At 32.1% G+C, this 24195-nt stretch overlaps 1 protein-coding gene and 1 pseudogene across 1 annotated transcript in view; one reads left to right on the forward strand and one right to left on the reverse strand.

Annotated features, from left to right (window-relative positions):
• Positions 1–24195, forward strand: part of LOC145296133 (uncharacterized) — a 1188759-nt gene that overhangs the window by 1137607 nt on the left and 26957 nt on the right. The window contains exon 22 of the mRNA XM_080142289.1: positions 536–650. Coding sequence (XP_079998415.1) covers positions 536–650 — 115 coding nt within the window. The remainder of the gene's footprint in view (positions 1–535; positions 651–24195) is intronic.
• LOC145296377 (5S ribosomal RNA) lies at positions 21633–21749 on the reverse strand (annotated as a pseudogene).

Below are 24195 nucleotides of genomic sequence, written 5' to 3' on the forward strand. Positions count from 1 at the left end.
CCTGTCTGTATAACTTTGCTTCACTCGACTTGTTCACGGCTAAGTACAAAATGACCGTCTTCAAGGCCAATGTGAACAAATTCCTGCATCTCTGCAAATAATCAAATACCACCTAGTTTCCACCACGAGCATACATTAAGCTTTTGACTCAGCGACTAAATAACCTAATCCTTGAGTTGCATTCAGGTCTTGATAAGTAATAAATCCTTTGTCAAAAAATAAAATAATCATTTTAATAATTTTTAGATAGCTTATAAATGATTCATGTGTATCTTCTATCGGAGCCTCTGTTTCCGCAAACGTATAATCCAATTATTTTTAATATTTAAAAATTTTTTTTTTTAATTTTTATTTCTAGTTATATTTATCATAAATGCCATTCATTTCAGATAAACTTTAGTTGGCGATTGTTATTTGATTTTGACGGTTGGTTTCCGCGCACTAAGATTTTTAGCGCAGCCTTTTTTTTTTTTAGAAAATCCGTCACTTGTTTGTTAAAAACTATTAAGATTTTTTTTCTTCGTATTATTTGCAGTTGATTCTACGGCATTTAATCACGGACCATATTTATCCCGAATCGGAATTGACAACTCATCGGCTCGGCTCTAATATGAAGAAAGCGGGCGTTCGCCTCTTTAGAGATGAGAAAAGTAAGTAATTAATGCATATATATATATATATATATATATATATATATATATATATACAATAAAATAAAAATCCACTTATCTAGTGTTTCCTTTCAGATTAAATATGTTTTTAACTCATTTTAAAGTGTATTTAACATGTTTTATTAACTGTTTGCTCGTATATATATATATATATATATATATGTATAAACTAGATCTAATATCTGTAACATATCTTCTTCTACCGATTATGGGAGGTGGTGTTTGATCAACACTGCTGGGGAGCCATGATTTAATATAGTGTTTTGATTTTAAATACCCGAAAGAGTGTTTCATGGTGAACGACTGATGATCCCTTAAATTACATTAGTACTATAGTGAATTCAAGAGGGCAAGTTGATGCATTTATTGCAGGTTATTAAATGACTTACTGATTAAATAGTTTTCTAACGAATAATTGAAAAAAAAACAACAATTAAATAGTTTTTTTTATAGTTTTAAAGTTGATGAGTGATTCAAGCAGTTGCACTTAAGAAGACGATCAGAACCTTGGTTGAATCTCTCTATTGGAATGTATGAGATAGCGAGCAAATGTCTGGGATCTTAAGTTTTAACAAAATAATAAGAAAATTGAAAAAAAAACCCAAGAAACTTTGTGTTACCTACTAGTCACAATCTTTGAGTGTCTTCGATATTTCTGCAAACGCTTTTGTCAGAAATATCTGACATTAGAATATTTAATTAAATATTCCAAATGATATAGTAGTTGAAGGTTAAGTAGCACTAACTTTACCTAACCCTAAACTAACCTTAACACTAACCCTAACATAATCCTTACACTAATCGAACTCCTACCCTAATTAAAATCTAACTATAAGTTAACTAAAAACCTTAGCCTTACTTAGCCCTAACCCTAACTCTAACTTCACCCTTACTCTAACCTTACCCTAGCCTAACATAGCCTAACCTTAACCCTTACTCTAACCCTAAATACAGTTAAACACTGGCGTATGCAAGGAATAGTGCATGTTCCCGATGTGATGCTTCCCTAAGTACCAGCAGATTAATCAAAATCAAATAATCAAAAAAATAATGCAACATAATTTACTGTTAAGTTAAGGAGAAAAACTAATTTTCTTTAGAATTTTTATTAACTAAAATTTGAAAAATCCAACTTTAATTGACTATGGAATTAGCTAAGTATCTCATACAGGCTTCATTTATTCCTGTTCCCCGCTTACTTAAAAATATATATGTAATAAAATATTTTTGAGATCGTAAATTCCTCAATTATCAATCGCAATTTCCTCAATTAAGTCCATATCCCCTTAAAATATATTCTGTGTCGATTATTTTGTATCTCTGCTTTGTTTTGTGTACAAAGGCTTAAGTAAAATGAAACTAAAAATTAAAGATATATATATATATATATATATATATATATATATATATATATATATATATATATATATATAGTGCAAAACTTTGTTGAAATTCAAAGACTCACTTTTTCTTTTTTATATCTTTTGTTTAATTTCTCCTGGATGTTTTTCATTACAGCTGTTTCGTTACTGGGAAGACAATTTTATGATCTATGTGTCCATAAAAAAATCCTGTCGCCACCAATTCGTCAGATAATTTTTCCATTTGATGTTGACAACACAAAGTTGATATTTTACATGTTAACATGGTATTTGTGGAAAAGTAATTCCCACGCCACGCTGCTAAATATCAACCTCTTGGGTGGTATATATACATACATATATATATATATATATATATATATATATATATATATATATATATATATATATATATATACATACACATATCATAATTTAGGAATTTAAAATTTGTGATTTGAAAAAATTAAATTTCAAATATAGAAAATTTATTGTATGCAAGACAAAGTATACAGTATAGTAAATATATTTCCTTAACCCATGAGTTTTCGATGTTTATACATCACCTCCTGGTTTAAAGAAAACATATTTTACTATACTGTATTCTTTGTCTTGCATACAATAAAAGGTCTATATTTGAAATTTAACTTTTTCAAATCACAAATTTTAAATTCCTAAATTATGATTTATTTCCTCTATCTAGTATATAAGAGTAAATAGTTAATAAAACATGTTAAAACACTTTGAAAACGAGTTAAAACACATTTAATTTGAAAAGGAAACATTAAATAAGTGAATAGTCCTTAATCCGTGGAGTTTCGAAGAAACACTTTCCTTCTCATCAGAGGGTAGGATTTAGCAAAATGCGGGATCAGATTTTGCTTGCAAAAGTATTTGATGAAACTACAAGTAAGTCAAAAATCTTACTTGAAAACAAAAAAGTGAAGCAGAGGGAATAGGGTGAATAAAAAAGTGATTTCACCTGAATGGATAATTTATATATAGTCATCCACAAATATACTGTTTCCCTATATCACAGATATTAAGCTTGGCTAAAGTATGTTATGCTAGGGATCAAACCTACAACTATTTAATTGATATATGGAAGTTTTATTCATAGTCCATGTCATTGGCGCTTGTAAATCATATATCCATGACTTTATATACGCATTGACCTTAAAAATATTTTGCTAGGTGCGTGAAATGTTGTAACCATTATTGATTGTACTGCATTGTAGGTACTTGCACAGTTTATTCAAGACATTAAAAAATAAAAATATCGAAAAAAGTTTATATTGTACGTATCCGTTATGGAATGAAGTTCTCCGATACAACATTTTTACTTAATTTCAAGTTTTTTCTTTTCTTTTTTTTACAGCGAAAAAAAATAAGCAAAAGGTACGATTTTTATGAAGAGCAGCTAGTATTAAAAATAGGGGTGGAAGCTTCGGTGCTTTGAGTTATAGCCCCTTGGCGTTTCAAAAAATTCAAAGATGTCTACCTTCAACGTGCTGTCATTAAAACGTGTTTTTCTGCTGTAAAAAAAAAACTACTCGATCAAATTAAATGATTTTTTTCGGAGATCTTCAGTCCAAAACGGATACGTACAATATAACTTTTGTTTTTTCGATATTTTCATTTTTTAATGTCTTGATTAAACTGTACAAGTACCGTATTGTAGACTATTTTCATTCGCCTCTGATGTTTTTTCTAAAAAAATAATTGGGTATTATGCATCATCATAAAAGACGGCTGGATTCCTCTGTGTCCGTTGGAAATTACGACTAAATCATTTGACTAATCACACGATTGTAGTATCTCTAAACAAATACTAAAGACATCTCATTTGAAATCATACGCAAAAGCCACAAAATCAATTAATTTTAATCACATTTTTGACTTTTAGAAAGAGTGAAATTATTTTCGGGGAATTTGAAATTAGCAAACTTTAATTTTCTCGCGTGATATGCATCAGTCATAGCGAAATTACAATTAACCTAAGATTACGGAAATTTGACCTTTTCGACTGACTTTTTTTTAAACATCAAGCTCTAACTGACCACAATGTACATACGCTTGCTCTCTAATAATATGACTTTGGTATTCAGAATAATAAAAGCAGAAAAGAATAACCACAAAATAACTAGCACGGAAACCCGACGTTGCTTGGGATTGAATGATAATCCACGAATGGTTCACTACTAGATATATTTGGACGATTGCTCCGTTCAATCTGTAAAAACAAATGATACCCCCTGTAAGGGCAGCTGAGCGTGTAATTGTGAGACAAGTGCTGCGCAATCTCAACCTTACCAGTCCTTAAGCGACACTTTTTGGGTCCAGTGGCAAGGAGAAGTCCAAGGCGGCTGGAAACAATGTCGAGATAAGCGGGGAGCACAAACAGCAGAGGGAAGGCGCAAATGGTCACCCGTTTAGTACTAGCCGAGTTCAATGTTGCTTAACTTTGGTGATCCAGCGGGAATCTGTGTGTCAACATGATTATGTCGTATACGTTTTGTCAGCAAAATCAGAGAAATTGCCCATTTTGCAATTAAATCAGAAGCTCACAGTATTAATACTGGAGTTCCTCAGGGGTCAGTCCTGGCCCCAACACTTTTCCTGATCTGCGTTAATGATCTTCCAAATCACCTCCTTACATCATTTGTAGACATTTATGTTGATAACACTACTATCTATTGTAGCACATGTAGGACCGTAAACGACCAAGTTCTCTCCGATTCTCTCTCCTCTGATCTTGAGTACGTGCTACAGTGGGGAAAGGAGTGGTGGTTACTTTTAATACATCTATCTTTACATCATCAACGTTCTGATCCCCATCTGGCATCAATTGAAATGAATGGCTCTCGTCTTGGGGACGCGTCATGTTTTGACAAGCTTCTGGGCTTGACCTTTACTCCTGATCTGAAATGGAACACGTACATCAAATCTGTTGCCCATGCCGCTGGGAAAATAGTGGGATCCTTCTATCGATCCAGAATATATCTCACTACTGATGCAATTCTTTATCTATAAAAGAGCCAGGTACGTCCAAGGATAGAGTACTGTTGCCACATCTTGGCAGGAGCTACTTGAAAGGACTTGTCCTGCCTTGATAGAGTTCAAAATAGACTTCGTAGTCTCGTGGAAGATGTCGTTTTCTCTTCCCTGCAACCTCTATCTCACAGCAGAGATGTTGCGAGCTTGTCTCTGCTTTATCGTTATTTTAATGGCAAGTACTCGACTGAGCTTCAATCTGTGCCCCCTTGCCAAACGTTCAGAAGAAACACTCTTCTAGCTGAAAACACTATAAATAATCCCCCCACTCTTTATCTGTGCCTAAACTTAAACGTAGATTCCATGAACAAAGCTTCTTTCTGAGAAGTGCACGCCTGTGGAACTGTCTTCCGTTTTCCTGCTTTCCAGCAGACTACAATCTGATTGTCTTCAAGTCCAACGTAAACAAGTTCTTGATAAGCCTTTCCACTTCATTAAACAAATTTACTGAATTTCGATTACTAATTATTACTATATTGTCTAATTGACGACTGTACACTCTCAACACTAATCCTCGAGTAGTCTCTAAGTCTTGATAAGAGGTAATTCATATGTAAAATAAATCCTACTTTAGTTAAAGTCACATCGCAGATCACTGTTGATTTTATATGCAGGTCCTTACTGCTTTTGTGGTAAAAAAAATCTCCAAAGCACGTGTGATGTTAGGTTAACTTTGGTCAAAATCACCTGTTTTGTTTTCATCGAATTATTTCGATTATCGATATTTGACAAAAACATTCCGATAAAAAAAACTATCTAAGAACACTGGCAGATAAATAAAGTATATTAGTGTTAAATTCCATACAAATCGATCCAGCCGTTTCGGAGTCCAAAGGGAAAGAACTAGCACACACGCACACTTGGTTTTATATACTAGTAGAGATTATATATGAATCCAAAGAACGTTGAGGATTTCCATGAAAAAAATCCATCAATAAAATAATCAGCAACATTCTTTGTAAAATGCCACAATATCTGATACAAATAAATTGCAATATATAATTGACTTGTCCACCATGTTTAAGTAATGAATATCCAACACGCTTTTATAAAATATTTAGAAACATTTTTTTACACCAAATATGTTGCATTGTCGCTGAAACATGAAAGAGTAATGTCAATTATGGACCATACGTATATGGAGCACCCTAAATACGGACTTGAGCAGCGAGATATCTCTTCACGTTATTTAAACGTCTGCCCGTTTTACGGTCGGAGGGTTAGGATACAAGAAGAGAGCTAAAGTTATTGCATGATAAAAATAATTTCCAGTTGAAAGGATGCTGGCATCGGTGGATCTACAGGAAAGAAAACATGGAGTTTTGCTGATTGTCAAGTTAGTTAGGAGTATTTACATCGAAAGGGAACCAGTGCTTCGAGTTAGAGCAAATTCCATAAAGACATCGTAAGAAATCACAGGGATGAAGGATTGCAACGACTAGACATGTTGAGAGTGAACTGCCTATTCGATTAACGATCATTTTGGGATTCTACTTAATAGATAGAAACTAGTAGTTGATTCACCGAGCCATATGTTGAAACAATATTGCACGCGCAGGCGAATAGTTGATTTATAGAGATATAGGGTGTTCTCATGTGTATTGTTCTTCATCGCAGCCGTAGGAAATTCCTAATGAACCGCCCCCTTAAGTAAACACTTTCAAATCGCCACACTAACGTACTGTACTTGGAATAACCCTTATCCCTGAGTTGTTTCCGGGCCTTGATAAGTGGTGACCACCGTGTAAAAAAAAAGTATTGTCTTCTAAGCAATTATTCCAATTACTGTCAGAGTTTGGATGATAAACTCTGGCCTCGAGTGTTATTTTCCACTAACTATCTCTCTCTCTCTCTCTCTTCATTTCTCTCTCTCTCACAAAATAAAAATAATTTTAGACAGCGCACAAAATCATTTTGTGTAAAGTACTATAGAAACCCGGTGTGCCGCTTTATTGGGGATCAATATATTTTTTAATTTTTAAATTGCTATGAAACGCAAAAAAAAAAAAAAATTGGTACAGGTGTTATTCTCCTGATTTTTGTGGAATTTGAACAAATATTTTTGAAGTTATGCAAATGTTTCTATTTTCTTGTAATTTTAAGTGTCTATGACTTTATTGCAAGTGTTTCAAAATGTATGTTTTCAGTAATAAAACAATATTATAACTTCATATTTCTATTTATATTAATAAAAAAAACAACAGTATTAACCAAAAACAAGAACGGATTTCACATTATTTTGTTTAAGGAAATATTTATTTATCAACATAACTCCCATCCCTCAAAATCACTTTGAATAGCCTCCTGTCAATTGATGGTGTTAATCGGCGGATTTCACACACTATAGGAAACTTCCAAAATCGTCCTCCAAATTTCATCCTTCGACGAGAATTGAACACTTTCATTAACTCCCATCTTTATTACTGACCAGAGCTGCTCAGTTGGTTTTATATCTCTCTCTCCTGTTTCTCTCTCTCTCACACACACATACACACACACGCGCAATAAAAATAATTCTAGACAACGCACAAAATAACGTGGTGGAAGGTACTATATAAACCTTTTGTATCGCTTTATTGCGTGTCATTATATATATTTTTTTTAATTTTTAAATTGCTGGGAAACGCAAAGAGCTGAAATTTGGTACACTGAAAGAGTATACAGATTTTTGTGGAATTTGAACAAATATTTTGAAAGTTATTCTAATCCTGTGATGCTATAGAAACCTTCCAAAATCCTCTTCCAAAGTTCATCCTTTCACGGGAATTGAGCACCTCCTCATAAACTCCCATCTTTATTATTGACCAGAGCGGCTCAGTTACGTTTATATCTGAAGAACAAGGTGGGCGTGTCATCAAATTTTCTTCATTAATGCTTAATGACTTAAGGTAGGATGTCGTAGCCTTGGCTTAATGGGATGGCGCATTGTTCCAATTTACAATGCCTCCCCACATTCGACGATTATTCTTGGCCTAAAGACGTAATCCCCCAACGCGGGTGATTACAGAAACATGTATGCACATATGTAGCCATCAATGTTTGTATAAATAAATTTCATATATATATATATATATATATATATATATATATATATATATATATATATATGTATACGTGTGTGTGGGGGGGGGTAAGTGTGCGTGTGTGTGTGTTTAATATCACTCAGAATCTAAAAGAATCCAAGAAGGCATTCCCCTAACGTTTATCGATTTCTCATAAACCATTTTGGAATGGTTGAAACCGTCAAGTTTCAACTCTCAGTCCGCAATTAGTCCAAATGGATTTATATCGCAGATTCTATTGCCTGTTTAAGGATATTCCATTAATAACCTCGCAACAATGAAGAACATCGCATCCAAATGATGCTGATGCTGCCAAATCAAAGATTGCTTAATTTAGGCACTCATATTCTTATTCCTATCAGGATTTATATCGTTTAATGGTAAAAAGATGTTGTAATTAAATATTCATTGCTTTCATTGTCTGAGAAAAAGCTCTATCATTGGATAATGAAAACTTTCAACCATGGGTGAGAATAACAAGGAATCTAGTTTGTTAGCTAAATAAAACAGCACGTACGACACATACACACACACACATACACATACACGCACACACACCCATATATATATATATATATATATATATATATATACATATTTACATGGGGGTCACCACTTATTAAGGCCAGAAGGCCACTCAGGGATAAGGGGTATTGCGTGTACAGTAATAAATGAGATAGTATTGTAGTAATCATTAGTATTGGGGGTTTTGATAGAGTGTCTTACTTAAGGGGGCGGTTTGTCAGGATTTTGTTTATGTTGGACTTGAAGATGTCCGAGTTGTAGTCAGGTGGGAAACAGGGAAGCGGCAGAGAGTTCCACTGGCGTGCAGTTCTATGAAAGAAGCTTTGCTCATGGAATCTACGTTTGGATTTGGGCACAGATAAAGAGTGGGGAAAGTTATTGACAGTAGTTTCAGCCAGATGGGTGTTTCTCGTGAACGATTGGCGAGGGGGGACGAAGGATTGGAGCTCAGACGAGCACCTGCCATGGAAATAACGATAAAACAAAGACAGGCTCGCAACGTCTCTTCTGTGGGAGAGAGGTTGCAGGGAAGAGAAAAAGGCATCACCCACTGAACCACGAAGTCTATTTTTGTACTCTGTCAAGGCAGGATAGGCTGTTTTTAGCAGCTCTTGTCCGGATGTGACAGCAGTACTCCATCCTTGGACGTACTTGGCTTTTATGCAGATAAAGAATTGCATCAGTAGTGAGATATCTTCTGGAGCGGTAGAAGGATCTCACCATTTTCCCAGCGTCCCTGGCAACAGATTTGATGTACGTGTTCCATTTCAGATCAGGAGTAAAGGTCAAGCCCAGAAGCTTGTCAAAACATGGAGCCTCCACAAGAAAGAGAGCCATTCATTTCAATTGATGCCAGATGGGGATCAGAGCGTTGATGATGTAAAGATATAAGCTTGGTTTTGTATGAATTAAAAGTGACCAGCCACCTCTTCCACCATTGTAAGGTCTAGAACTAGAGTCTAAAGAGCACAGCCTATTTTAATGTACTAGTAAATGTATTTATACTATAAAGTGTATATTAAAACGGTTAAAATTTTGGAATTATAAACAACTTTCGAAAGGAAAAAAAACAAAAAGGAACAGATATTACGATCGTTTCGAAAACGATATTTTTATTGAAAATTGAACAAAATTGATAAAAGATTTTCTTTCAACAAAGTCACCTCATCAGCATAAATATGGGGGGGTAAAGACACCAAAATGAAACTAGCATTTTTTGTAGTAAGACAGATATTCCTTTTTTCCGCCTGCTTTTAAAGTTTCGGTTCATCTATTTTTGGCATATTGTTAAGACCATGTCAAAGCATGCCATTTTTCTGCTGATGAGACTTTGTTTAAAGAAAATCTTTTATCAAATTATTGTTCAAGATATATTGTCTATTTAAATAAAATCATCGTTTCCGAAACGATCGTACAATCTATTGGTTTTGTTTGTTTTCATTTTGAAACTGATTTTGAATTTAAAATTCTAAAACGTTTTACTATATATATATATATATATATATATATATATATATATACAGGTATATGTATATATATATATTATATGTATATATCTATATAGATATACATATATACGAGCAAATATTAAATAGTTATTATTGTTGAAACTGATTTTTAATTCAAAATTATGAATCCTTTTACTATATATGCATATATATGTGTGTGTGTGTGTATATTTATATACATATATATATATATATATATGTATATGCATACAAATATATATATATATATATATATATATATTCAAGTAAATAGTAACGGAGACACTTTGCTTTATGATTCTTTTTGTAAAATATTTTTAATAATAATAATAATAATATATATATATATATATATATATATATATATAATCCTGACGAATTCTCACAGGAATGAAACGCAGAATATTCTGTGTAGATTAATTGCCATCTATATTTTCATAACTTACTACCTAACTCTACTAATGTATTGAACACGGATCTCTCTCTCTCTCTCTCTCTCTCTCTCTCTCTCTATATATATATATATATATATATATATATATATATATATATATATATACTTGTGTTGTTATTAGTTCTTCGCGTTGACAACATACAAAAAAATTATTTCTTCATACTTACGGCACTAGTGTGTCATTCGTTCGGGAACAATCAGAGAAGGTAGTCACGATTACCGCCGGTCAAATTATTCGAACTAGGCCACAAATCGATCTCTGGCTCTATTAGCCATGAACAAGCTGCTGACCATCAACGCGATGGTTCTAGGTTTAATCCCTGGATTAGGAGAGGTGCTAGTCGAGTGGCACTGATGAGTTGTGATACAACGAAACTGTACTGTATGTGGATGAATATAAATATATATATATATATATATATATATATATATATATATATTATAGATAGAGCTAAGCTAAGATCTCTTGAATCAGCAATCATTTCGAATACTAGCACCATCACGCAAACAAAAGGTTTCTACAATTTAGCACCTATTATAGAAAATATAATAATCAGAGAGCCAAATATGAATACATATCCTGGGTAATCTATTTATATGTCCTTGATCGTCTCTCCTCATATAATTTTAACAAAATAAAATAAGATAAAAAAAAGTAAATGTGCATGTACATTTGTATATGAATAACGTTTTAATAAATATATATATATATATTTATATATATATTTATATATATATATATTTATATAAATATATACATATATATATTTATATAAATATATATATATATATATATATATAGCCAGTAGAGTTTAGTTTCCTAGAAGTACATCCAATGAAACAACATGTGTCAACCAAAGAGTGCTCAATGAGTGAACAGAGCAGGTATATTAAATTTATTTATACAAACATTGATGGCTACATATGTGCATACATGTTTCTGTAATCACCCGCGTTGGGGGATTACGTCTTCAGGCCAAGAATTACCGTCGAAAACTGATATTTCAATCAAAAAACATTTTCCTATTTCGTTTGTAAAGTTAGAATGTAACCTGGGTGGGAGTCATAACTCGGTGAGAGGACAAGTGAGGTCTTTGAAGATAATAAACATCTTCTTTTTCATTTCCCTTTCTCTCTATCCATCCCATCTTTTGGTTTTTATGGCATAAGGTGCTTGAGAATTTAGTATCTTTGTCTTACAGTCTGTAACCGAGTTATGACTCCCACCCAGGTTACATTCTAACTTTACAAACGAAATAGGAAAATGTTTTTTGATTGAAATATCAGTTTTCGACGGTAATTCTTGGCCTGAAGACGTAATCCCCCAACGCGGGGGATTACAGAAACATGTATGCACATATGTAGCCATTAATGTTTGTATAAATAAATTATATATATATATATATATATATATATATATATATATATATATATATATATATATATATATATATATATGCATAGAATAATCCAACCTTTCCGCGCGCACATTTATAGTCTCTGCCCAGAATGGGAAGAAATTTAGGATTTTTTTTTTCACTCGTATATGGTCTGTAATCGTTTTCTTCTACATTTTTCCGACGAACTCCTGGTGATGTCCTCTGAAATAATGGCGAAACGTTGATTAATATTTTATTATATACGATTGTACATATAAATTTGATTTTGTTATTTCCTCCTTTGTTGATAATTTCACAGTTATTTATCTATCACCCTTTGTATATATATATATATATATATATATATATATATATATATATATATATAGTATATATATACGTATATATACATATATATATATATATATTCCGTTTCAGCTCCATTGGCCTTCGATCTGCGTCGATATTTGATCTGCTGAGTCTCTTTCGAATGCAATCAAGTGATGTGGCCGATTTCAATTAATCTGGTGATCGGTAGGCCAAATAGAATCTAAGGAAAAGGTGATTGAATTGCTAAATAAAAACTAAGATCGATGCGATTTATCATTGAAATCACTGGAGGTAACCATGGACACGTCAATTAATCCAAAAATATTGTGGCAACGATCATATCTTTCGACCAATCTGCATGCACTGGTTATTTTAAAGATCGTCCGGTTTTAATTGACTATACACCTATTTATTTCTCTATCAACACATCTGTCCACGCATATCTATATTTACATGTATGTATTTATATGTTTATAATTACGCACATATTTTGAGTTAAATTAGTTTGATGTGTACATGAAAGATATTGACATTCATAATAGGCAGAGCAATGCAAGGCTGTGACGGATAGCCCCAAACTCACGTTATATATATATATATATATATATATATATATATATATATATATATATATATATATATATATATATATATATACTAGCAAAAGTACTCGGCGTTGACTGGGTTCAAAAACAGCCTACAGAAAATGGACTTTGATTTATGAAAGTATGATAGGTTATGAAAAGGAAGGGTTGGAAATTTGGGTTGAATTTGGGGATATCAAAACCAAACCAAAATATAATGAAAGTAAAAATAAAATAAATAAACCCCATAATTTATTATACCATACCTGTTCACACTGAAACACTTATCACAATATTCTGTGGATCTATATTAAAAAACCTTGTTAAACTTTGTGACATATTTCCATTCTATGGACGTTAGGTGCGAACGAACACCCCATAAATTTATTATACCATATTTCTTCAAACTGAAACATAATTATCAAGGTATACTTACGCAGATAGATATGAATAGTCTTTATTAAATGTTGTGCCTATTTCAATTCTATGGAGGCTAGGCGCGAACGCAGACCCAACAATTTTATGATACCATCCCTACTTAAGTTAAAACATACTTATCAAAGTATTCTTATATACATCTATATCAAAAAACACTTGTAAACGTGTTTTTTAATTTTTTAATGTTTTATTTCCATATTTGTGGAGCACGCGCGAACGCAGACCCCACAATTTTAATGAACCGCCCTTCTGGCAGATCAAACATACCCATTCCTGTGTCTCGATACATTTTCTATTATTATATTCAATCAGTTTTTTTAAACACACACACACACGCACAGAGACCTTCAGCTTTATATTATATATATATATATATATATATATATATATATATATATATATATATATATATATATATATATATATATAGGTATATAATAGGCAGAACAATGCAAAGCTGTGACAGATAGACCCAAACTCACGTAACAATATATATTTTATATATACATATATATATATATATATATATATGTTTAAAGAAAAAATAGAAAAAACCGAATGAAATTATTAAAAAATCAACGTTTCGTCCCTGTTTCAGAAGACATCTTCAGGATAATTGAAGATGTCTTCTGAAACAGGGACGAAACGTTGATTTTTTTAATAATTTCATTCGGTTTTTTCTATTTTTTCTTTAAACATAACGTCAACCACCGCTGGTATATTTTTTCATTCCTTATACATATATATATATATATATGGTTATATATATATTGTTATGTATATATATATATATATATATATATTTATATGTATATATATATATATATATATATATATATATATATATATATATATATATGGTTGAACCAGCTATAAAATTTTATTTCATTGGTCCAATTTATGTGCATAGATATAACTATACATGTACGCATATACGTATATTTTTATAAAGTATTTTACATGTAAGATTTTTTTACTTGCGTCAGGCTGTCAGCTTAACCATAATAACTTATGCTTGCATTATTAACTCGTCTTTATTTGTTTATTTTTTTATTTATATGTTCTATGGTTCTCTAACAGCTTTTTATTTTATTTTTGTAATACTTTTTTTCTAGTAATATCAGGCGTGTCTTGATATACAATATCATTTACAGTTTAATTTAATTACCAAGCTTTATTACTTCGTATTATTAGCTAGTATCTATTTGTTTAATTTTTTTTATTATGTTCATTATTATTTTCCGCGTTTGTGTTTGTTTAAATTTAATGTTGTCCTTGTTCTATACTTTTGGTTCGCTGACTTTTTATAATAAAGGGAAGGTTATATTGTTTCATTTTTTCTGGGATAAGTGGAAAGTCTTTAAAGGGCGTAAATTGTAATGAAACTAGTTTATACTGAAGTCTGCCCTTGAGTGTTTTTTTTTCAGATTTTTTGTTATTACTACCTTATAAATTAAATGATTGACTGGCTAATTAGTTGATTGATGTATTTTTATTTCTTATTCAAAGGAAAATGTCTACTATATCTCGGAAAGACGATTCCTATATATTTCCTTTTCATATTTTTTATTCATGTTTATTTTATGATGAAAATAGCACATGTTAGAAAACCAATGGATTAATGATTTTTTATTGTGATAAAATATTTGAATTTGATCGATGGATAATTTAATGCATCCCTGGAATCGTATCTACCTAACAAAAAATATATTCATTTTAATTTTATTAACTGCGTTCGATTCCAGAATTTTACTTCGTTTCAAACTAAAAACCTGGAATTGTACCTTCAATATACAATATATATATACAAATACAAAGTCTTACGAATCGATACCGACACATGGACAGAACTTACTCTGCAAAGGGCGAATTGGCGAAAGCTTGTACGTGAAAGTTGTGATGCTCTAGAGAAAAGAAAGCAGGCCTACAGCAATCTGAAGTGAGAGCTTCGCAAAGGTTTAATTGATGGTCTTAACCATGACACACAGAGTTGGAAATGCGACACTTGTGAAGGAGTGCTTTTGTCAAAAGCTGGCTACGTCAACCACCTTAAGTCGCACAAAACTCCTGTTCAGGTCATCTTTGTACCAAACGAACAGTTTAACATGCAGCAAAGTTTGCAAGTCTACTGCTAGTTTGAGAAGACATGTGATTGTTCATAGGAATACCCTTCAACCTCTAGAGGAAGTCAACTCACCGGAAATTGCTAAATTTGTATGTCACATTTGCTTCAAGATGTGAAAATCTTCGGCGGAAGTGCAGAGTCATCTGAGATGGCATGGAGGACGAGACTGGGAGAAATAAATGTGACGGCAATCATCTGGAAATATGCAGCAGTCATCATATATATATATATATATATATATATATATATATATATATATATATAACGAATGAATCGGTTAAACTCATGAAAATAAAATCATGATTTCACCGACTGATGCTAAAATCATTACAAATGCTTAAGAGAGGTTTAATATTCAACCCATCAAAACATATCCGATTACAGTCTCCAAAGTACTAAGGAAAACCTACAGTAATGCACAAATAGTAAAATTTTCACAGAACCAAACAAAAATTTCAAGAATTGATCCCATATCAATTACCTCACCATATCACCGTGCATATTTAGTAAGTCAAGTCCAATACGCGATGTTCAGTCAGTTTTTAATTCAATACACGTTGCATAAAATCTACGGTATATACTAGGAAATAAAGTAAAAAAAAAAAGAATTAAGTTATCGACAGTGTCCCCAAGAGTCACGTTTGATTAGCTGCTGCATGTAGTGTTAGTGGAGAAAGCGATATTAGAATTTCCGGATATGTTGTGGGGACCAATCTAATGTGTAAAATTAACCTCGACTTGCGTGCACTTTCGTTGTACACGTAAATCGAGGGCACAACCTCGACAATCAGTCCGACAGAAAGTGAGCCGTTTCAGTGGCTTTTTTGTTGTCGGACTCATGCGAAATGTTCTCAGTAACAACAGCAGGTACAACCTCCTAGAATTTGTCGCACCGGCTTCCACGAGGAACAAATTTATAGTTTATTGCCTGAGATGCACTTACTGGGAAATGCCGACGGGGTTACTCAGACATATTTTTGCAGGACCGACGTGCTCCTTCTCAAGGAACACTGACCCATTTTCCTACATTCCGACCTTGTTTCACGTCCTCGCGCGGTGAGAGAGAGGTAAACGTCGCTCAGTGTACTCTCGTAGTCGGCTGTCTTGGCGATACTTACTACGACGGTTGCTCTTTGTGTGTAGTTTTTTTTGTGTTTGTTTCAATATATTTTATCTTTTCTATCTCATCTCCATGTCCGTGTTTTCCTTCCAGGGTAACAACATGACATGACTATGTGTTTAATAGAAAAGAATGTAAAACTGTCATCATACACGATTAAAGCCATATTCAATTGTTTCTATTTAATTGCCTCCCCAGGAGGGCAGAGTTAGACACAAGGTCGGTTAAAATGTAAGGAAAAGGCGGCTCCCCAAAATGGAGCACTCTGGATAGGAACAAAAAGTATCAATTTCCTCAGTCATGAAGGATGTCTCCTCCACAGACCGGCGACTAAAAGACGAAGTGTAGCATCAAAACAGATTCTACACTTTGATCCTGTTCTGAAGGCCAAATTCAATAGTTATAATAAGATTAGCATAGCATATTTTACTAATATTCTACTGACTCTTTTATACAAGTCACTTCAAAAACTCGAGATTATCCAGATGAAGCTAAAAATTATTTAGGACATTAATGAGGGTCAGTTTCTATTTTAAAGTATACACTCTTCGTTTCTTGTTTTGCTAAATATGTTTCGACGACAATAGATCGAAACATCAATTTAAATATATGACATAGATTTAACAACGGCATCAGATGATCAGGGATAGAAAGAAATGTCTAAATTACTAATTAGAGCAAATTGCTTCCGATATCAGCCAAAAAAAATAATCCCCTTTGTTTCATTTCTAAAATAGGGATGCACTGGGAACAGAGCCAACTGTTTAGTATCGACTATACTGAAAGGGTTTATCATATAAATCAGTAACTGCGTTAGAATTTATAAAGTTCGGCTTATTAAATTTCAAAGCATCATTAAGTCCGACACAGCGTTTGCTTGTGCGCATCTGGGGGGGTGGGGAGTTATGGACGGAGTTATATCAGATAGATTCAAACAAATGATGATGGCTGTATTAGGAACGAACAATGACTGGAACACGGAGGTTAATTATTAAAGCAAATTTTAATTGAAAATATTTGAATATGTATGATTTGAAATTTCAAATACATATTCATCTTGGATTATTCGAACTACATCTTATATTGTGATGAATATTGTTTCGTCTGTTGATTTTGTGCCAAATTTATTCCGAAAACAATATATATATATATATATATATATATATATATATATATATATATATATATATATATATATATATATATATATATATATATTAGTCAAATCCAGTTCATGTTCTTGTCGGAAACTGAATAGTTCGGATTTTTGTACCAATAATTCAAGGCAGAAATTCCCCAAATTTTAACAAATCTTGCTTCGCGCACAACAGAAACATTTGATGAATCGTAAACGGTTTAGTGCAAAGTGAAACTCTTTTTTAAAATTTTATACTGATCTGTTTTTCTTACTAAATCTATGCTATTGGTGTAATGTTATGACCCTTTGGGCTGTGATCATAGCGTAATATCTGTGTTAACTGTGGCAAGCAGGGCCAGGGGTCAAAACATTATTATTATTATTATTATTGTTGTTGTTGTTGTTGTTGTTGTTAATTGATTTGAGCGACGGCTGCATCGATTATTATGATTAGAAGAATAAACAAATAAATTGGGGAAAAGATGATTGACATATAAATCGCAAAAGGAATGTGGAAATAGAAAATAGATGTAAACATTATTTTGGGGTTTGCGTAAACAAATAACTAGATTGTGGTTCCTTTAGGTTGGTTTGAGACACGTAATGATGTGACGTAAAGATACGTGTGGTGTATGTAGATTCGTGGAGATTCTAGGCAGTCGTTACTTGGGCATTGGAGAGAACGGACAACAAAGATGACGTGGGAAGCGGCGTCACTTCGGACAGTCAACGCGTAATCTCTAAAAATGCCGGCCAGATCATGAGAATAGATTTTCATAAATAATTCAGGTATGTGTTGTGTTATTTACATCTGTTAAATAGAACTGCTGTCTACAACTCTTTCTATATGTCCATGCCAATCGTTTCCTGTTAGAACTGTTGCATAAATGTAAAAATATACACACTAGACGATCAACTAAATGATACAACGTATATACATACACGCAGTTACACGTACACGAATATATGGATAAAATATAAAACCTAACTATTAAACGTGTATGTCGTTATGGAATATATTCACCTGCAACATAAAACATGTTTTATAATATATATCTCCCACCTGACTATAATATTATTGTTACTGTGTTGTTACTTAGCAATATATATTGAAAATGCCAGCTAAAATTTTAAAATAAAGAATCTGAAGGGTGTAGCAAAATAATCCAAATATGCAGAATAATAGGTTCATGTGAAAAATATTTAAGAAAATATATATTCTTACAAAACAATTTTCATATAACAAGAGTATAACAATAATATAGCAACCTATACTTTATATTTTTTATATTAGCAATTCAATAGGTTACCATTTCAGAAAGTATATATTCTTACGAAACAATTTTCATATAACAAGAGTATAACAATAATATAGCAACCTATACTTTATATTTTTTATATTAGCAATTCAATAGGTTACCATTAAGTACCTAAGTATTAAACGCGAAAAGATTAAAAACGTTACCCATTACACACATTAATAGTAAATACATAACAGTAAAACACATAATCATGAATTACGTAATGATTGTACATATAACCATATGGATCGTAACCATTAAATTCGTACACATAAAATACGTAACCATTAAATGCGTAACCATTAAATGCGTAACCATTAAATGCGTAACCATTAAATAAATAAACATTATACACATCACTATTAACTGCGTAACGACCTAATACGTATACATTAAATTACGTAACGATTAAATATATAACATTAAAAATGACCATTACACACATAGTCTTTCCTACGTAACCATTATTAATCATTAAATACATACTCATTAAATACGTAACCATTAAATACGTAACCAGTAAATACACCTCTTAAATATATAACAATCAAAATACGTAATTACGGCGAACATTTGTTACCATTAAATAAGAAAAACATAAAATATATGACCATGAAAGAAATAGTCATACATATAAAGATTAACTACGTAACCATTTACTACGCAACCATTAAATCAGGAAAATGCACGATGTATGAAAATTAATGAATCATATCCAGAATGAATCATGATTTACTGTATATGAGTTAAGATAGTTTCAAAGTAAACAATAAAACTCATGACGTTAGAAAAATAAAATGTCTTTCTCATTAGCTCATTTTAAAGTTGAAGAAACGAAAATAATATTTTTATTGCTTATCCGATGTTTTACATCACTGACCACTTTAAATCGCTTATTATATACTAGCGGGGGTACCCGGCGTTGCTCGAGTGTTTGTTTCCGGGACGGGGGGGAGTTTAAAAAAATGTTATGGTAGGTAAGTAGGAAGGATCAAACCCGGAGTCATGAGTAAAAGTAGGAAAATAAAGTGTGAAAAAAAAAAACAAAAAAAAAAACATCTGCAACGTTAACAGTTCGGCCACCAAGAAAAGTCCATTCCAGTTGTTTAGGAAAAAAAAAAAAAAAAACGACTACGGTAGGTCGGCGCGAACGTGAAAATATAATGTGAAGTGTCCAGCACGCTAACCACTACGCCACAGAGCACTGCAGCTAAGTTTCGTGATTTTAAATAACTTCACATGAAAGAACTACGAAGGCAAACCGGTGTTCTCTTCTCAACTGTTCCTTGTGAACGATCCCCAAACGGTGTTAAGTGGTGGCAGGGGGAGGAGGAATTTATTAGAGAGAAAATATTTTACCACTTCCATTGATCTTAACCGATTTTGGCCGTGACTTCTCAGCAGAAAAAGTATAGAAATCTAAGATTATCGAGGAATTTGAGAAATAATAAGCCTATAACACACCTCAGATATTGTTCTGCCGTTTGTGCATATTATATTTGCATGAAATATCTTGATTTTTAATCCTATTAAGGTCAAAATCCCACGGGAAAAAATGAGTTCATTTTATTTATATAGAAGAATAGATAGAAGATAGATAGAAGAGAAGAAGAATAGATAGAAGAAGAAGATAGATAGATAGATAGAAGAAGATAGAAGAAGAAGAAGAATATAGAAGAGAGAGAAGAGAAGAAGAGAAGAGAAGAAGAAGATATTTTATATGTGTGACTCCGGGCAACGCCGAACCACCGTAACAAATAAGCTTAATAAATTACGAATCGTCGATGTGATTTTTTTTGGTTATATCTTAATGGGTGTAGATTGTGTCAGTCAGCCAATCTAAATAAAATGCAGATGTCATCTACAGGAGTACTACGTCTTTTTTTTTATTTATGAAGTTAATCTCTGCCCTTTTTCTTCTCCCTTTAATAAGAATATTATAAAAATCTGTTTACGACAGTTGGCACGAATACGCAATGTTTTCGTCGGGTGGACCTTTTGAACGACGCCATTTTTTTTTTTTTTTTTTTTGTAACTAAAAAGAAGGAAAGTTGTTATTTTAGATTTTTGGCCATTTTGTGTTGGCCACGAAGACGATAAGAATTTTCAAAACGATAAATCTGTGTATAAAGGAACAACGATGGAAAATATTTACTCAAAATAGTCTTCGAGTGCAGTGATTTTTATTTTCTCATATTTTTTGAACTCATGTTGTGAATCATCACTGAATAATTTAAGGTCACGAAAGGATTCTGGATCCGCTTGCTTCGTTGTGACAAAAAGACATTTTGACCTTTTATCGCTTTTTTTTATATTGTGCGATGGGTCGGGGAAACCTTCGCCTTGATAACATAGAAAATGTTTTCAAAGAAGATGCTCTCGAATAAAACGGTAATTTACAAAGTCTGTTGATAATAAGAAGGCTCCTTCAGTATTTGACAGACTATGGATACCCACGTAAGGATGCCTGCACGTGAAACTATTGTGGCAGGAGGTGCAAAATCTCCAACAACACCACTCCTGAGCCGATATCGTTAAATACCAGTGGCAAGTGGAGTGTCTGTACAGGAAGACTGGAAACAAATGCCGAGATAAGCGGAGATCACATACAGCGCCTAGAATTCCCAAATGGTCACCCATCTGGTACGAGCCAGGCTCAACGTTGCTTAACTTCGGTGATCTGACGAGAACCAGTGTGTCAACGCGATTATACCGTATGCTGCTAATAATATCATAATAATTTATAATGTCTGTTGAAATAATATCATAAACTTATACGATTCATCTACCCATATAATTATAAAACTGTGTAGGCCTTGTTTGCTTGAATCTGGAATCTGGAATCTGGAATCTTCGACGACCGGGCGATTTTTTCTTTAAAAAGGCAATGAAAGGTTAATTCATATACAGTAGAAACCGGGGATATGGTGGCCTCAGGATACGGTTTGTTCAATTCAGATGTGGAATACAATGTTTTTTTTTCCGGTCCCTGGTTAAGGTATTTGCCCCGCCTTACGATGTTATTTATGTTATTTGATTATGTACATGTGTACTATAATATGATAAATCTGTTACTAATTTTTGAGACAACGAGTCGGATTTCATTGTTGACTCTTGTCTTCAACAGTCGCACAGTTTCATTACTTAAAAAGGGTGAACGGGTGAATATATATATATATATATATAATTATATATATATATATGTGTGTGTGTGTGTCTGTGTGTGTGTGTGTGCATATATATATATATATATAAATCACTTTTTTTAATTATATATATACATCTCTCTCTGTGCATATATATATATATATATATATATATATATATATATAAATCACTTTTTCTAATTATATATATACATCTCTCTCTTTGCATATATATATATATATATATATATAAATCTCTTTTTCTAATTATATATATACATCTCTCTCTGTGCATATATATATATATATATATATATATAAATCACTTTTTTTAATTATATATATACATCTCTCTCTGTGCATATATATATATATATATATATATATATATATAAATCACTTTTTCTAATTATATAGATACATCTCTCTCTTTGCATATATATATATATATATATATATAAATCACTTTTTCCAATTATATATATACATCTCTCTCTGTGCATATATATATATATATATATATATATATATATATATATATACATATATATATAAATCACTTTTTTTAATTATGCCTATGATGAAGTTCTCATACTGGTTTTCAGTCCCTTCATTGCTCGGTCTCATTTCACTGGAGATCGACTTCTCTTTGGGCTACTGCGCTGTCCAGATAATACACAATTTTCATTATTTCAGCTATTTTGAAGGCTTTCCAAATGGATTAAATGCAACGTTACGCTGGACTTTCTTTGGACTCAATTCTCTCTAAAGAACTATTTTCGCATTTCGAATCAACTTGAGTTGATTTTCATGCAATCTGATATATTTTGCGTAGCTTCTTTATATATATATATATATATATATATATATATATATATATATATATATATATATATATATTACATATCAAGCATTTTTTCACTTTTCGTTTTTGACAATTTATAATTACAATAAATTGCGGTTTCACTTAATGCCTTATCTAGCAAATTCCAGCATTGCAACAAATATAATTTGCTGATTTCTTTATGTCCTCTGATGAGACGAATAACAAGAATAGTATTTTTTTAAACTCCGTAGAATAAGGACTTTGTAAAATGTTTTTTTGGAGTATTCAGTCGAACAATGAATTTTGATTGTAAAGTTCGACTTACAGTTTTAATTTTATTTCTCTTATTTATATACATATATATATATATATATATATATATATATATATATATATATATTTATATACATATACACACATACTTACACACACAAACACACACATACACACTCATACACACATACATGTATATATATGCACTCCACGTAATTGTGTACGTGCAACCTGCTGCACGATGTCTTCCAGAATATGCATGTCAAGCACATGTTAACCACAGCGAATGGTTACATCTGATATATGATATATTTTGAAAACATCTTCCTTCTGATGAGAAGAATCGCATTCTTCGAAAGTCCATGGAATAAGGGTTTTTTTTTATTTGTATCCCTAGTCAAATAATTTACATTTTCTATACCATTCCTCATTGGTTTATAAGTGTTATAGAATCTTTATATTAAAAATGATGTTTACCGGACCAAATAAACATTTTATATTAAATAAAAACACTAAAAACTTACTCAGTAAGGTAGAAAAGTAACTTATCTTGCATTTGGTAACATTTATTTGTTATGTATTTGTTGTAGTGACAACTTTTTCGTACCTCTGCGGATTGTAATACAAACTTTAATTGTCCTGCTACCACAGCTAAAAAAAGCACGCTCGTCCTGCTACTTGTGTCTACAGTTCCGCGGATTTCCATGAACAAAGTTTCTTTCTAAGAGCATTGTATTCGTCGAACCATTTACTGCTTCACTGTAGAATATCATATGGCCGTCTTATCAACAAAAACTTACTGAAGTGACCACATTTTGACCATCTCATATCTATTCTCCGTCATTCTGATCAAAAATCCACGTATCTCATTAACCTATATCTTTGAGTGGCTTTTGGCCTTGATGATTGGTGACTCATTTA

This window comes from Euprymna scolopes, chromosome 16, assembly GCF_053919585.1.
Source record: "Euprymna scolopes isolate OS-2025 chromosome 16, ASM5391958v1, whole genome shotgun sequence".
Taxonomy (NCBI): Eukaryota; Metazoa; Mollusca; class Cephalopoda; order Sepiida; family Sepiolidae; genus Euprymna; species Euprymna scolopes.